Consider the following 13,552-nt stretch of genomic DNA (forward strand, 5'->3'; position numbering starts at 1 on the left):
TGACCTGCACGACTAAGCTGGTCAACCTGCATGGCCAGCAAGACCGAGCTGGTCGACCAGCATTGCCAGCCATGACCAAGCTAGTTGACCAGTAAGACCAGTAAGACCAGTAAGACCAAGCTGTTCGGCCAGAATGGCCAGCCATGACCAAGCTAGTTGACCAGTAAGACCAAGCTGGTCGACCAGCATGGCCAGCCATGAACAGGCTAGTTGACCAGTAAGACCAAGCTGATCGATCAGCATGGCCAGCCATGACCAAGCTAGTTGACCAGTAAGACCAGTAAGACCAAGCTGTTTGGCCAGAATGGCCAGCCATGACCAAGCTAGTTGACCAGTAAGACCAAGCTGGTCGACCAGCATGGCCAGCCATGAACAGGCTAGTTGACCAGTAAGATCAAGCTGCTCGACCAGCATGGCCAGCCATGACCAGGCTAGTTGACCAGTAAGATCAAGCTGGTCGACCAGCATGGCCAGCCATGACCAGGCTAGTTGACCAGTATGAGCAATTTATTAAAGAATGAAAATAAGCAGTTAAGCATTGGTGCAAGAGGCATGTAGGCCACCAGCAGAACAACCTTCAACCTGCTATTTATTAAACCCCCTAGCCTCCCGCAGGTCACCTTCTAGCCTCCGAGCACTAACTTAGCAACCTTTGTCCATTTAAGTACACTCTGGACTTGCCCAGGTCATGACAAATACGTTTCCCCCGGCATTAAAGTTCAAACACTCGGACAGGCCTGCTTGTTTGGAGACATCGCTGATACGGATCGATCCGTTATTAGGTTACTGTGAGCGGTAGGCTGTTCCAACTCCGCTATCACATCCTGCAATCCTGCTTCTCCATCCCTTAAGTCCAAAACAGCACAAAAGGTCAGTCCAAAACAACCCTGTGTCCACCATCTGCCCAGGACTATCAGTCTGATCCTGAAGCTGCAAGCTATTCCAGGATGACTCCGACCCTCAGAGGACTCTGCAGAGGAACATCTGAACATCTGGTTTAAGCTTAGGCCCTAGAAGGGCAGTGTGGACTGTACGAGACCCATCGGTGGAATCAATTTCCTGCACTATATTGACCCTTTTGAGTATTTGAGTACCTGACGCTAGGGATGTCCACTAGATGAGGGGTGGGGAGGGGATGGGGCCTAGTCCAGGCATCAGTTATTAGAAGACAGAGCTAGTTCTGATCCTTTGTTTTTACCACTGTGTTCCAGAGGTCCTGGTCTTTGTCAGGCTGTCCTCTGGCTAACCTTTAGTCTTTTATTATTTTTATTATTATTATTATTATTATTGCAAGCAAGGGTTTCCTCTTTGTGCACCTGCCATGAAGATCAAGCTGGTCTGGTCACCTTCTGATGGTACGTGCTGTACTTTGACTATAGCCATGCTAAGAGCCACCTGCTACTGTGACGACATTGTAGGATAGTCAGAGACTTCTTTACTCATCTGGTGGTCTGATGGCCTGACCTGGTCATGTTGGTCAGTAGTTCCATGCGTAAATGATCTGATTTAGCAGACAGTGGAACAGCTGATTTCTAATTGTTCTGAGATCTTCTTACACCCCTTAAAGGCCTCAGAGAGGTCTCTGGATCTGGACATGGTGGTCTTCTTCACCCCTCACTTCAACCATCAATCCAGAGCAGACCAGACTAAACGTCTGAGGTTTGAATAAGACTCCAGACTCCTCCAAAAATAATCCTCTCCAACCATTTTCTGATCACCTTCAGATTGTTCAATATGCTCAAAAAGACCAAGGTTTTCATGGGGTGTCCTAATTTTTGTGTACTGGCCACTGAACATACAGCAAACTGACTGTAATAACTGAAGCTCTGAGGGTTAACGCTACTACCTCCCTGTAATTCTCTCAAACCCCTGCACTGACCCACACTGAGAGACGCCCCCGCTGATAGCTAAGTGCCTTTTTCCGATGCAGGCCTGTGGTTTTTAACCGCAGTTCACCCCCTCTAGCATTATTCCTTTGTCATCATAATTATATTTCATTTTACTAAACCACCTCTAACTACAGAGGTTGAGGCTATTCAGGTATTTCAGGGTTGCAATTCAAAACCACATGGAAATCAAGAGCCTCCGAGAGTCGGAGCAGCACCAATCGCCTCAAAATTAAACGGTGAGGAGTGTGGATACTACAGCGGATACTAACGGATAGGTAACGGCTCAGTGGTCAAATGCTACTCATATGACCATCTCGCTTTACACCCACTTTAAAAAAAAAAAAAAAAACACACACAGAGACACACACACACATTTAGAAACATGAGAGAGGGTGTGAACACTGAGCCAAACAGCCTCAGGACTCTCTTCTATTACTGTAAGAAGATGTAAACTGTCACAGTTACATAAGTCACAGTTAGAGATATCCCAAATGCAGCCCAATGGGACATATTTTTCATATTTCCATTGGCTATTTTAATCCCAATCCAGTTTAGAGTCTTTGCTTTAACCACGGCGTCCAGAGCGCCAACTGGTGGCCTCAAAGCGCCATTAACGGACATTACAGCCCGGCCGGCTGCAGCAGACCGGACGTCCTCAGAAGGAAAATGAAGAGTCTGAAGCTCCTGTAAGGGTAATGTGTAGGTTGTCCCAATACTTTTGTCCATATAGTGTATTTCTATGTAATTTCTTCCGTCTTTTTAACATCCTTGTTTTTTTGGGTGGTTTGTGGATGGTGGAGCAGATGGACGCTAGCGTTTCAGGGTGCTCCCGTGTCTGTGTTACCTTCTGGCTCTCTCCTTTTAATTAGGCTGCCGGAGTCGTCAGACACACTCTGATACTGCTCAACATTCTCAGCTCTCCATAAAATCCTCTCAGTACTAACTCTCTCTCTTTACCTTCTCCGAGTAAATGGCCACCCAGCCTGACCTGCTGGAAGATTGCCTGCTGAGGTCCCCTCTACCTGCGTCAGACCAGCTGCCACCTACCAGTCCGACCAGCAGGCCACCCCACCCACCACCACCCATACCAGACCAGCGGCTCACCCGCCTACCACTGCTACCTGTTTAATGACCATGTTAGAACCTAAATGGACTCTTAACTATCTGCCACTATTAATATCACCACTACTAACTATCTACACCATGATTATTATATTATGATTATGATCAGAGCAGTTCAACAGTATAGATGGTTTGGTAACTTTATTTAATGTTATTTTTTTGTCTCTGTCTTTTACTAATTACTAATTATGTAAAGCTGCTTTGTGACGACAACAGTTATAAAAAGCTATACAAATACATTTGACTTGACTTTTCAAATAATCATTAGACGACAACGTCAGCAGTTCATTCAGATATGTTCAGATGTTCCACCTTTAGGGATGTTAATTACAGGATACACAAGCACACATTAAAACCAATGCTAAAGTAGGCCGGCACGGACCGGCGAGACCTATGTGAAGAAACCACAAGTTCTAAAGTCAAGGACCTGAGGTGAATTTTGATGATGACTGTGGTTGGTTGAACTGCAGTTATTTAATGATCCTGGAAAGCAAACAGTGGTTAAACATAGAGGAGCCTGATTAAGCGTAATTAGCGTGGACGTTTTGGGAGGGACCCTGCTCGTTTTGTGCCTTCACAGAGTCATCACAACAAAATGACAGGCTTGTTTTGTTTTTTTTAATCTCCTCCCCCAAAATGAAAGGGTTTCTGTAACTGCAAGGAAATCAAGACTAACCTGTTGCTATGTAGGCCGAAGAGATTCTCGGTAATGAGGTCAATGCCTTAGTAAGATACTAAGCCTCTACTCACACTGCAAAGCCCTGGATACAACACTATTCCACAAACACGAACAGGCTCATGCTGGCCGTTCCTGCTTACATATACAGGAAATGCAGGAAGCCCATAGATTTGTGGGATGAGTGGTGAACTGATGTAGGTACTAATGTAGTAATTATAGAGATATTAATAACAGTAATTGCATAAAAGCATTATGGGGCCAGAAAACATGGAAAATATTTCGAATCCACCAGCCTAGCAAATTCACCTGTTGATTTTGTTAGTAATAATAAGCAAGTAGATATTAAAAAAATAATACAATTCATGTTAAACGTGTCCAAAATAATCTGTAGAACTGTAAAATCACTAGAAATAAATATAAAAATAAAGAATGTGTAATAATTAACAAATAATTACAGTATAATTCTCTACACACACACAGAGACACATATACATACACAGTATAATTTTTTACACACACACACACACGTCATAAAACATTTGAATAATATTTGATTAACTAAAATAATAAAAATATTAAATTAAACAGCCAAAAAAGGTATTTTATTAAATATAAAAAAATAAAACCGTTGTTGTCCAGACTCCTGTTTTAGATTTTTTTAATGTAAAATAGCACATCATTCTTGAACTGTAGTAAATACACCCTTAAAATATGCCCTTAGCCATCACTGATTAATGATTCAATAATGCCGGGGTGAGACTCATTAGGCAGGAGACTTTTTGGCATTTTTGGCAGAGCAGGTAAGAAGATAGCGTGTATACAACTGGATACAGTCCCTTATTCACTCTATGTTCAAATATTAACCTGGTTTAAAGTTTACCATGTCTAATGAGCCTACATGCTACTGTAACCCACTGTCGTTATCAGCGTTATTGACGGAGCCACATTCGTTTATAAATTCTTACAACCTTTGATGAAACCCAGAATGCATCTGTGATTTCCATTACAGTCGTCACTTGGCTTGAGCCTAGAAGGCAAACAAAGCAGGCAGCAACACCTGGTATTGAGCATGGTGGTCCCTTACCTGGGCATGGTCTGGATGATGAAGATGTCCTGTCCTCTGACTGATTCCTTCACATCCACTCTGGTCTCTGTTAAACAGACACAGTCATGTTAGTCCCAAAAAGAGCAACCTGGAGAGATATGAATATTTCCAAGGGTGGAAAATAAAATAAAATAAAAATAAAATAAAAATAAAATAATCAACTTAAATAATAAAATAAAAATAAAATAAATTGACAAATAATAATAATAATAATAATAATAAATACACATAATAAAGAAAAAATAATTAAAGAAGAAATAATATTAATAATTAAATTAATAAATTAAATACAAATTAATTACATTAAATGCAATTAACTATTTAGAAAGCTAATTTGTTGTAAAATTAGCTGTTTTAGCTGTAGAACTTAAGGCTAAATAAAAGTACACTACACTTGACAAAAGGTTCTGGCTGGATCCAGCTGTTGGTGTCTCTGTAGTATTACATGCAATATACAGACAATAGTCTGGCAGAATTTCTCATAAACGTGAGGTAAACCTTAATATTTAAGAGATATCACATCAACAAGATGTTTTCAGCTGACAGGATATCACCAATAGGCCCAAATCCCACAGTGAGGGAGTTTACTGTATGGGGTCTGTTTAGGGGGGTCTGTCACAAGAGTGCAGCGAGAGAGCTTGTACTTTGGACCTAAAAGCTTCGTAATGTAATCAGCTCCAGCAGGTCACTAAACCTACGCTGAGCACCGAGTGGCTGCAGGAAAGAAGGAAGATAGAAAACAGCAAAAACTGCAGCTTTAAACTCACCACTGTTTGACTCCTGATACACCACCGACTTCCCCAACTCCACGCCAAGACGCCTGAGTAGGAAGACAGGATGTATTCATGAGTGAAAGCACATACAGAGTCAGGGCTGTAACAATAGGGCGTCATTTGGGAAGCCCATGTGGGTCCCAGGAACCCACCTAGCCCCGCAGGCAGTGGCTGTGACCACCGCAGAGTCCGGACCTCAACATCGTTGAATGTGCTTGAGAGGACTTAGATAGTGAGAAGCAGAAAATGCTGTATGTGTGATTTCAGACCACCACCACCACCATGTTTAACAGATAAGGTTCCAGCCAACATGTTCATGTAGGGTTCATGAGTTTCCAGGTGGACATGGATTCGGAGTTAGTTTGTCCAGGTGTTGTTACTGGGACCCAGTTGGGGCCCATCGTTACAGCCTACCTTAATCTCTCAAGGGTCCCATCTAGGCCACATGTGCAGTGTACATCCCATGGGGCCCGTGTTTAACACCTTCTGGTCCCATCACTGACCCTGGTGGGCATCCATACGTGGGGTCAACATGGAACCCATGGACTAAACTTTCTTGTACCCAGTTGTGGGACCTCATACAGGCCCCACATGGGCACGTTATATAGGGTGGTATGCTTTGGATTATGACCCAGTACTTGGGTGTTCATGGAGCTCCAACTGGGACGTCCCAACCACAACTGGCTCTAATGTTCTGATGTGCTCTCTGGAACCCGGGCTGGTAGCTTTTGTGTTTTTATCAAAACCATTCTTTATGATCTACACACACGCCCTGTAGAGCGACAAACAGGGCGGCTTCTAACAAACGCACCTTGCTCACTTCACCTGGCAGGTTTCATGTTTCAGCAATAAGTGTCAGGGCAGGGCTGGTGAACATTCCAACCACAAAACCTGGAGTACACAGTTTAAGCTTGTTCTCCTGGATGAACCGGTGCAAAAAAATTAAGTGCATCAACCAGCACCACACCAGTGTCCAAATATTTGTGGACACCCTCCTAATGAATGCATTCTGCTCCTTTATGTTGCACCCATTCTGATACAGATGTGCAAATAAACACACTAACACACACACATCTTATTTAGTGTAGTCCCTGACTAGAGAAGCACAGCCAATAGAATAGGACTCTCTGAGGCAGACAAGAAGAACCTATTGGCACCATGTTGCCTAATGCCAGACGTGGGCTATAGAGGGGTATAAAGCCCCCCAGCATAGAGTTGGGGATCAGGTGGAATGGTGATCACCAAACATGTTGACCTCACTAAGACTGTTGTCATTGAATGCAATCAGATCCTTACAGCAATGCAATGCTCCAAAATCAAGCAGTAAGCCTTGATTTCAGTAGAAACAAAGAACGAGCAGGTGTCCCAATACTTTTGTCCATCTAAAAAATAACACCAAATTGCACCGCCCACTGCCCTTGATGAATTGGTAATGACTAAATATATGCATAAAACTCTCCTAGTGATAAGCCCTCGTGATTTGGGCTCTGTTTGCCGTAGGCACGACATTTTCCACATTGCTGGCTGTGGACAGCCAGCAGAGGCCGTGCCGCATATCTTTGACTTGTTCATTCTGAACACATTTCACTGCGTCCTTTTCTTTAACCACAAATTAGGCCATTTTTCCCCTTCTCAGTTAATGCAACACAAAAAACACACCCCTAAGCTAACAGAATATCAGCAGTCAGCACGACTAAAAAGACCCATTGTTGACAAACCCTGAGGGGGGCCAGGATATACTGCAGCAGCATACCGGCCTGGCTGACTTCGTCCTTGCCGAGGGGTCCTATAACAGCACTTGGTAAAGCCACAGACAGAATGAAATGGAGGGTGAAAAAACAAAAAGCAATAGCACTAGCAATGCTCCCGACACCAGCAGGGGAACATACACCTTCTCCAATACACCTGAAGTCAGCCATCACCTCTTTTACGCCGGCAGCCAGGCAGCCGACACGCTCTGAGGAAAGCACCGGGTCCCCAGCGCCACCACACTAACAGCTAACAGACGCCTGTGCCGGCCAACAACAACGCTTGAAGAGTGATGAGTGGAGAGAGAGCGCCATCTACCCACCCAGAGATAGCACGGCCAATTGTGCCCTCTCAGACTCCGGCTGCTGCTGTCCAACGAAAACCATGTATGTCCTTTTTTGTCAGTTTTCTTCACCATTTGAACCCTGTAGCTACTTCTGTATACAACTCTGGATGAATGGACCAATACAAATTATGTATGTCTGTATGTATGTAAATAAATATATTATAATATAAATAAATAAATCATAAATCAGCCTTTTTTGGACTACCTTCTAAATTTGTTTAATTGACATTTGTTATTTACACACAGTATATCAGCCTTAAAGGTCCAGTGACAAACCCAGCCCATTTCTATGACCATTCCTGACTGTATTCTTACAGAAACCCACAGAGATGTCAAAGTGGACCTCAAAGAAAAATAACAACTGATGAAAAAGAACAAGGGCCCTTTAAAATATACATCAATGAGGTATCAAAGAGGCCATCAAAACATCCAAAGACTTTCTAGGGGTTGCAGAAGTCATTACACTTAGATGAAAGCATTTCCAGGAAACAATAAAAGAATGTAGCCTTTTATATATATATATATATATATATATATATATATATATATATATATATATATATATATATATATATATATATATATATATATATATATATATATATGATGATGAATCAGGTTAAACATATCAAAGACACAAACTGACAGAGTCAATTAGGATTGTCATTTTAACGAGCACTGATCTAACATGAAGGTCACCTTAACACCACCAGGCCTGTACTTTCCGCTGCTGTTCAGGTCAGAGGCAGCCGACCGGCCGCTGTAACAGACCACAACACTCTCATTACGGCCTGAATCTGCTCAGCGTCTTCCTCTGATCTTCCCGTGAGCTCAGAGAGGGAGCTGGATATTAAATAAGATCATTGGCTGTGTTGTGCTGCTTGTTGCGGCACTGTGTTCCAGTATAATATTAAACAGTGTTGACAGGTCGAGCAGGGCCGAGTGGACCGCCCTGTAGAGCCGGGGGCTTCACGTTTCATCACTTTACAATAATGAGTATAAACTGTGTACCCGTGACTCATGTCATACTGCATTATTATTATTATTATTGGCCGGATATTGGTATTATAGCCAGTATACACTGCTAAAACTACAATTTAGGTACAACTACTTGTTATTCAATGGATGCAGATGTTAATTATGTGTCAATTAACAATTAGCATTATTTTTTTTGCTATCAGCCAAGTAATGAGAACAGCTGGTCAGATGTTGAGATATATACATATATATATATATATATATATATATATATATATATATATATATATATATATATATATGTGTGTGTGTGTGTGTGTGTGTGTATGTTATTTATATATATATATAGGCATAAGTTATATACAAACGTATACGCCCCCTTGTAGAGCCCCCATTTAAGGCTTTGCTGACGGGATTAGAGCCTCACTGCAGTTTACCCCAGCATTCACTCTGCCGGTCAGCATCCAGCATTCTCTGCCCCGCATGCTGCCTATAAGCCCTCAGAGACCCACTTTCATGCAGGAAAGGTTCTGTATACTTTTAAAGAGATACAACACTACTTACATCTCAGCATCCCTGCTGGCCTTCACTTCCACACACTCGTTTATTTGGCCAACAACTGAAGTGAAATGGGCCAAAATTGAGGGCACACTTCTATTATGCTAATATCCTCAGGACCCACAGATCCAGAAATATCCTCACCCACATTTACTGACCACAGTCAGACACACCCATTAACCACTTCTAGGTAAAGCAGCTGCAATGCCTTTGTACAACCGTGTACTGTACCTTTAAGACTGATCTAAACTATATGGACAAAAGTATTGGGACACCTGCTCATTGCTTGTTTTGTTTTTGTTTTTGAAATGAAGGGTACTAAAAATAAAGTCTACTACTGCTCAGGCACTGCGGTGAGGATTTGATTGCATTCAGCAATTTAGCAAGTTAGTGAGGTCAGGACATTGAATAATGATCATCCCCAACTCCCCAACCCATCTCAAAAGTACTGGATGGAGCTCCACCACCATCATTCCAGAGAACACAGCTCTTCCACAGATGGCTTTGAACAGATGGCTTTAGTGACAAAAACAACAAAAAGGAGCGGAAGTATTACTTTATAAACAATACAATTAAAGATCAAAGAAATTTACACTTACATTTGTTTCAAAGTAATTACTAAAGTACTTTAATATGTAAAACATAGTAATAGTTATAAATAATAATAATAATGATTATAATAATAAGCCAGTGGTTTAAGCCAGAGGTTGTTTGGGTTGTGTTTTGAACTGCTTGTCGAGAATCATCCAGGCCCAACCCAGGAGGCTGAGAGGAACACATTGGGAGAAGGTCTGGTATGAATGGTGGTGATAAAATAAGCTTTCTTCAGGGACTATTTCACCTCACAACACCCTGCATGTTCTCCTACGCCATGCAAAAGCTCTCAGAACTCTGGTAGAACAGAGTCTCAGGCGTCAGGCGGTGTCCTCAGAACCATTAGGTGTGAGAACGTCCTGTGAGGGAGCTTTTAGGAGGTCCAGACGTCTGCTTCCGCTCACCTCCACTGTAGAACAGCTCTGACTCAGCAAGGTTGCCTAAACTGGAGCGCTTACACCAAACCCACCAATGAAACCTACATCCTAATCATTTAGTAATCCAGACATTTCTAAAAAATATAATAAATATCATATATTATATAAATCTTTATAACAATAAAGCACTGGTGAGTTGGTAAGAAAGTTCACATGGGCTAACGGAACGGTTCTATAGCAATTTAACGGTTCTTACTAGAACATTTTCATACAGTGCATAGAGGTTCCTTCACACTGAAACCATCCACTTTTATGGATCCCCTATGGTGGCGTTTTTTTAACAGAGCCCATATCCTACACTATGAAGGTCTGAAGAACCTTTACACACACACATCCCTCACCTTTACAGGGTTCTCCTAGCACCTTTTAGGAGCTACAAGCCCGAACATGTACATTACCTCTATTCTGATTGGCTGCCCTGCGATGCACCACATTTAAAAAGCAGACGGGACTAAAACACTGCGGCTGCGTCCCAATTGCATGTGTAAACACTATCCACTAATCTTAGTAGTGCGGGTTTGGCAGGTTAGCGCACTAAATATTAACACACTGACCGTTTTAAACTAAAGGGAGTGATGAAGCGTTGCTATGCCAACATACGGCAATGTCAGTTCTCCATTTGTCCAGATGTGAGTACCTCCTCCCTTCCTGTTTTACAATGCATTGTGGGATAATAGTGTCCAATGAAACTCCACTCTGAAAACAAGCAGATGGGATATCGAGAATCATGGATATTTTAACGTACTTAACTTGACACGTTTATCTATATCACAGGCTACATTCTCGCGACAAAGAGGACACACCCCCTTTTATAACTTCTAAATGGGAGGAGCTAAACTTTTGCAGGCTGAACAGGCAGAAATATGTAAATGCACTGGTTTCAGGGGACACTTATGATCCCACAATTCAATGCAAAACAGAAAGGGAGGAGCTACCCACATCTGGAAAAATGGAGAACTTGCTTGCATTGCCATATGTTGGCATAGCAACGCTTCATCACTTCCTGTTAGTTCAATATTTAGTGCGCTAACCTGCCGAACCCGCACTACTAAGATTATTGGACAGTATTTACATATGAAATTGGGACGCAGCCGCAGTGTTTTAGCCCTGTCTGCTTTTTCAATCAGAATAGAGATAATTTACATGTGTCAGTCGGGGACGCACCCCCTTTTATAACTTCTACATGGGAGGAGCTAAACTGTTGCAGAAATATGTAAACACACTGTTGTTGTTGTTGTTTTTATGACATCACAAAACTTTGACAATGCTTATATATTTATATTTTTTACATAAATTATATATATATATATATATATATATATATATATATATATATATATATATATATATATATGCTCATGCAGGATATGGGCAAATAACAGACTGCATCTCTTCAGGGTGCATTAAGCTGGTATTTACACCTTCTATCCTACTGTCTGCAGAAATATGAACAATAATAATAATAATAATAATAATAATAATAATAATAAATAATAATAAATATAATATATAAATAAAAATAATAAATGTGTAGTAATACTTACTCGGTGATCTGCTTGGCGAGTTCAGTGCAGGCCGGCGTAGAGTTGGCAGAAAAGACCCGGTAGCCACTTCTCCCCACATTCATTTTGGACATATAACCATAGGACAGCTTGGGTGTTTGAGGGTGAGACAGAGAAAACTTATGAGGGCCAGCTCGACTTTTGGGCATTTTTATTTTACTGGTGTTCTCAGTTAAACCTGGAGCTTCGGGCCGCAAAGAGGCAACAAAATATGCAGTGATACAAATGACTTTGGTCCAAGTGGAAAGTTTAGGGACAGGTCTGGAGAAGAGCAGATCTAGACTAGGAACTAAGTGGGGTGTAGAACTGATATGTTGGAGCCTAAATCCACTGACTTACCCACACTAGTCCTAATGTCCTAGGACACCACTAATTTGGGGATAGAGGGGGGGGGGGGGGGGGGGTAAAAAAAAAAAAACAAGGCAAGGTTGAGGGTTGATTGAAGACAGGTCTATTTACAGCATCTAGCCTCTCCACTCAATGACCTGGATGACTGGCTGGAATAGGAGAGCCTTCCTAGAGAGCTCCACCACCAGGAGAAGCACCCCTCTCTCTCCTGCTTTAGGAGCAAGACAAGGTCTCTCTGCCACTCAGTCGCCACAAACTGCTCCCTCCTTGCCGTTTAACCAGCTTCCCCACAGAAAATAATCCCCTATGATCACACACGAGCACTGAGAGGTAGGGAGGTAGGGAGGTAGGGAGGTAGGCAGCTCGGGCAGCCCAGGCAGCAAAGGAGCGACCGCTCTCCAGAAGAAGGAAAGAAAGGAAAGGACCACAACCTGGAGCTGGATCTGGACTTCGGTCTTCTTTCAGAGACACCAAAGCCAAGTCGGAGACAAAATACTGTCCGATTACGAAGCTCGTAAACAAGAGCGAAGCTGAAAGTGTCCCGTAAAACCGGCTGGATTTGTATCACTGCAAAAACTTGGTTGCAATGCGGTTAGAAAAGAGAGAAAACACGCCACGAGTTTGCTCATTGGACGGCCCAGATCCGTGACTGACGCTCGGCCTGGCCAATGACAACACACCGGCTAGAGGAAATGGGGCGGCGCCCTGGATTTTTCTAATCCAATCAGCTCAGTCTTGTGTAAGTGGCCTCGTTAGGGATCTAGTGCACTGCGTAGTGAGGAAGCCATGTTGGAGCGGTGTTCCAATTCTCAATTCTTCATTTTCTGTAGCGGATTCACCGAGACTACGATGTTTTATATAATAACACACATCTTCCACCCTAATCTGAGTATTTTAAAACACCCTTAATAGTAAAAAACGTATATATTATATATATATATATATTATAATCACATATATAACGTATATAAAAAAGATATAATATTAATAGTTAAAAATGTATTATTATTATTATTATTATTATTATTAATAGTGTTCCGTCAGCACACTGATGGAGTAAACAAGGTCAAAAACAGTATAACAACACACATCTTCCCTAATTTGAGTATTTTAAAACACCCTTAATAGTAAAAAAAAACGTATATTATATATAAATATATATATATATATATATATATATATATATATATATATATATATATATATATATATTATAATCATTATAATCATATATAATGTATATAAAAAGATATAACATTAATAGTTAAAAAAATATTATTATTATTATTATTATTATTATTATTATTATTAATAGTGTTCCGTCAGCACACTGATGGAGTAAACAAGGTCACAGACAGTAGAACAACACACATCTTCCCTAATTTGAGCATTTTAAACACTCTTAATAGTAA

General features: G+C 41.5%; 1 protein-coding gene across 2 annotated transcripts in view; it reads right to left on the reverse strand.

The window, feature by feature from the left end:
* LOC140559771 (phosphoribosyl pyrophosphate synthase-associated protein 1-like) overlaps positions 1–12,772 on the reverse strand; it is a 24,056-nt gene extending 11,284 nt beyond the window's left edge. For both annotated transcript variants that reach the window (XM_072683389.1, XM_072683388.1), the window contains exons 1-3: positions 11,775–12,772; positions 5,563–5,615; positions 4,775–4,841 (exon numbers count right to left, since the gene is read on the reverse strand). In XM_072683389.1, coding sequence (XP_072539490.1) covers positions 4,775–4,841; positions 5,563–5,615; positions 11,775–11,941 — 287 coding nt within the window. In that variant the 5' untranslated portion in view covers positions 11,942–12,772. The remainder of the gene's footprint in view (positions 1–4,774; positions 4,842–5,562; positions 5,616–11,774) is intronic.
* Between the last annotated feature and the right edge of the window lie 780 nt (positions 12,773–13,552).

This window comes from Salminus brasiliensis, chromosome 7 (genome assembly GCF_030463535.1).
Source record: "Salminus brasiliensis chromosome 7, fSalBra1.hap2, whole genome shotgun sequence".
In the NCBI taxonomy this organism is placed as follows: Eukaryota; Metazoa; Chordata; class Actinopteri; order Characiformes; family Bryconidae; genus Salminus; species Salminus brasiliensis.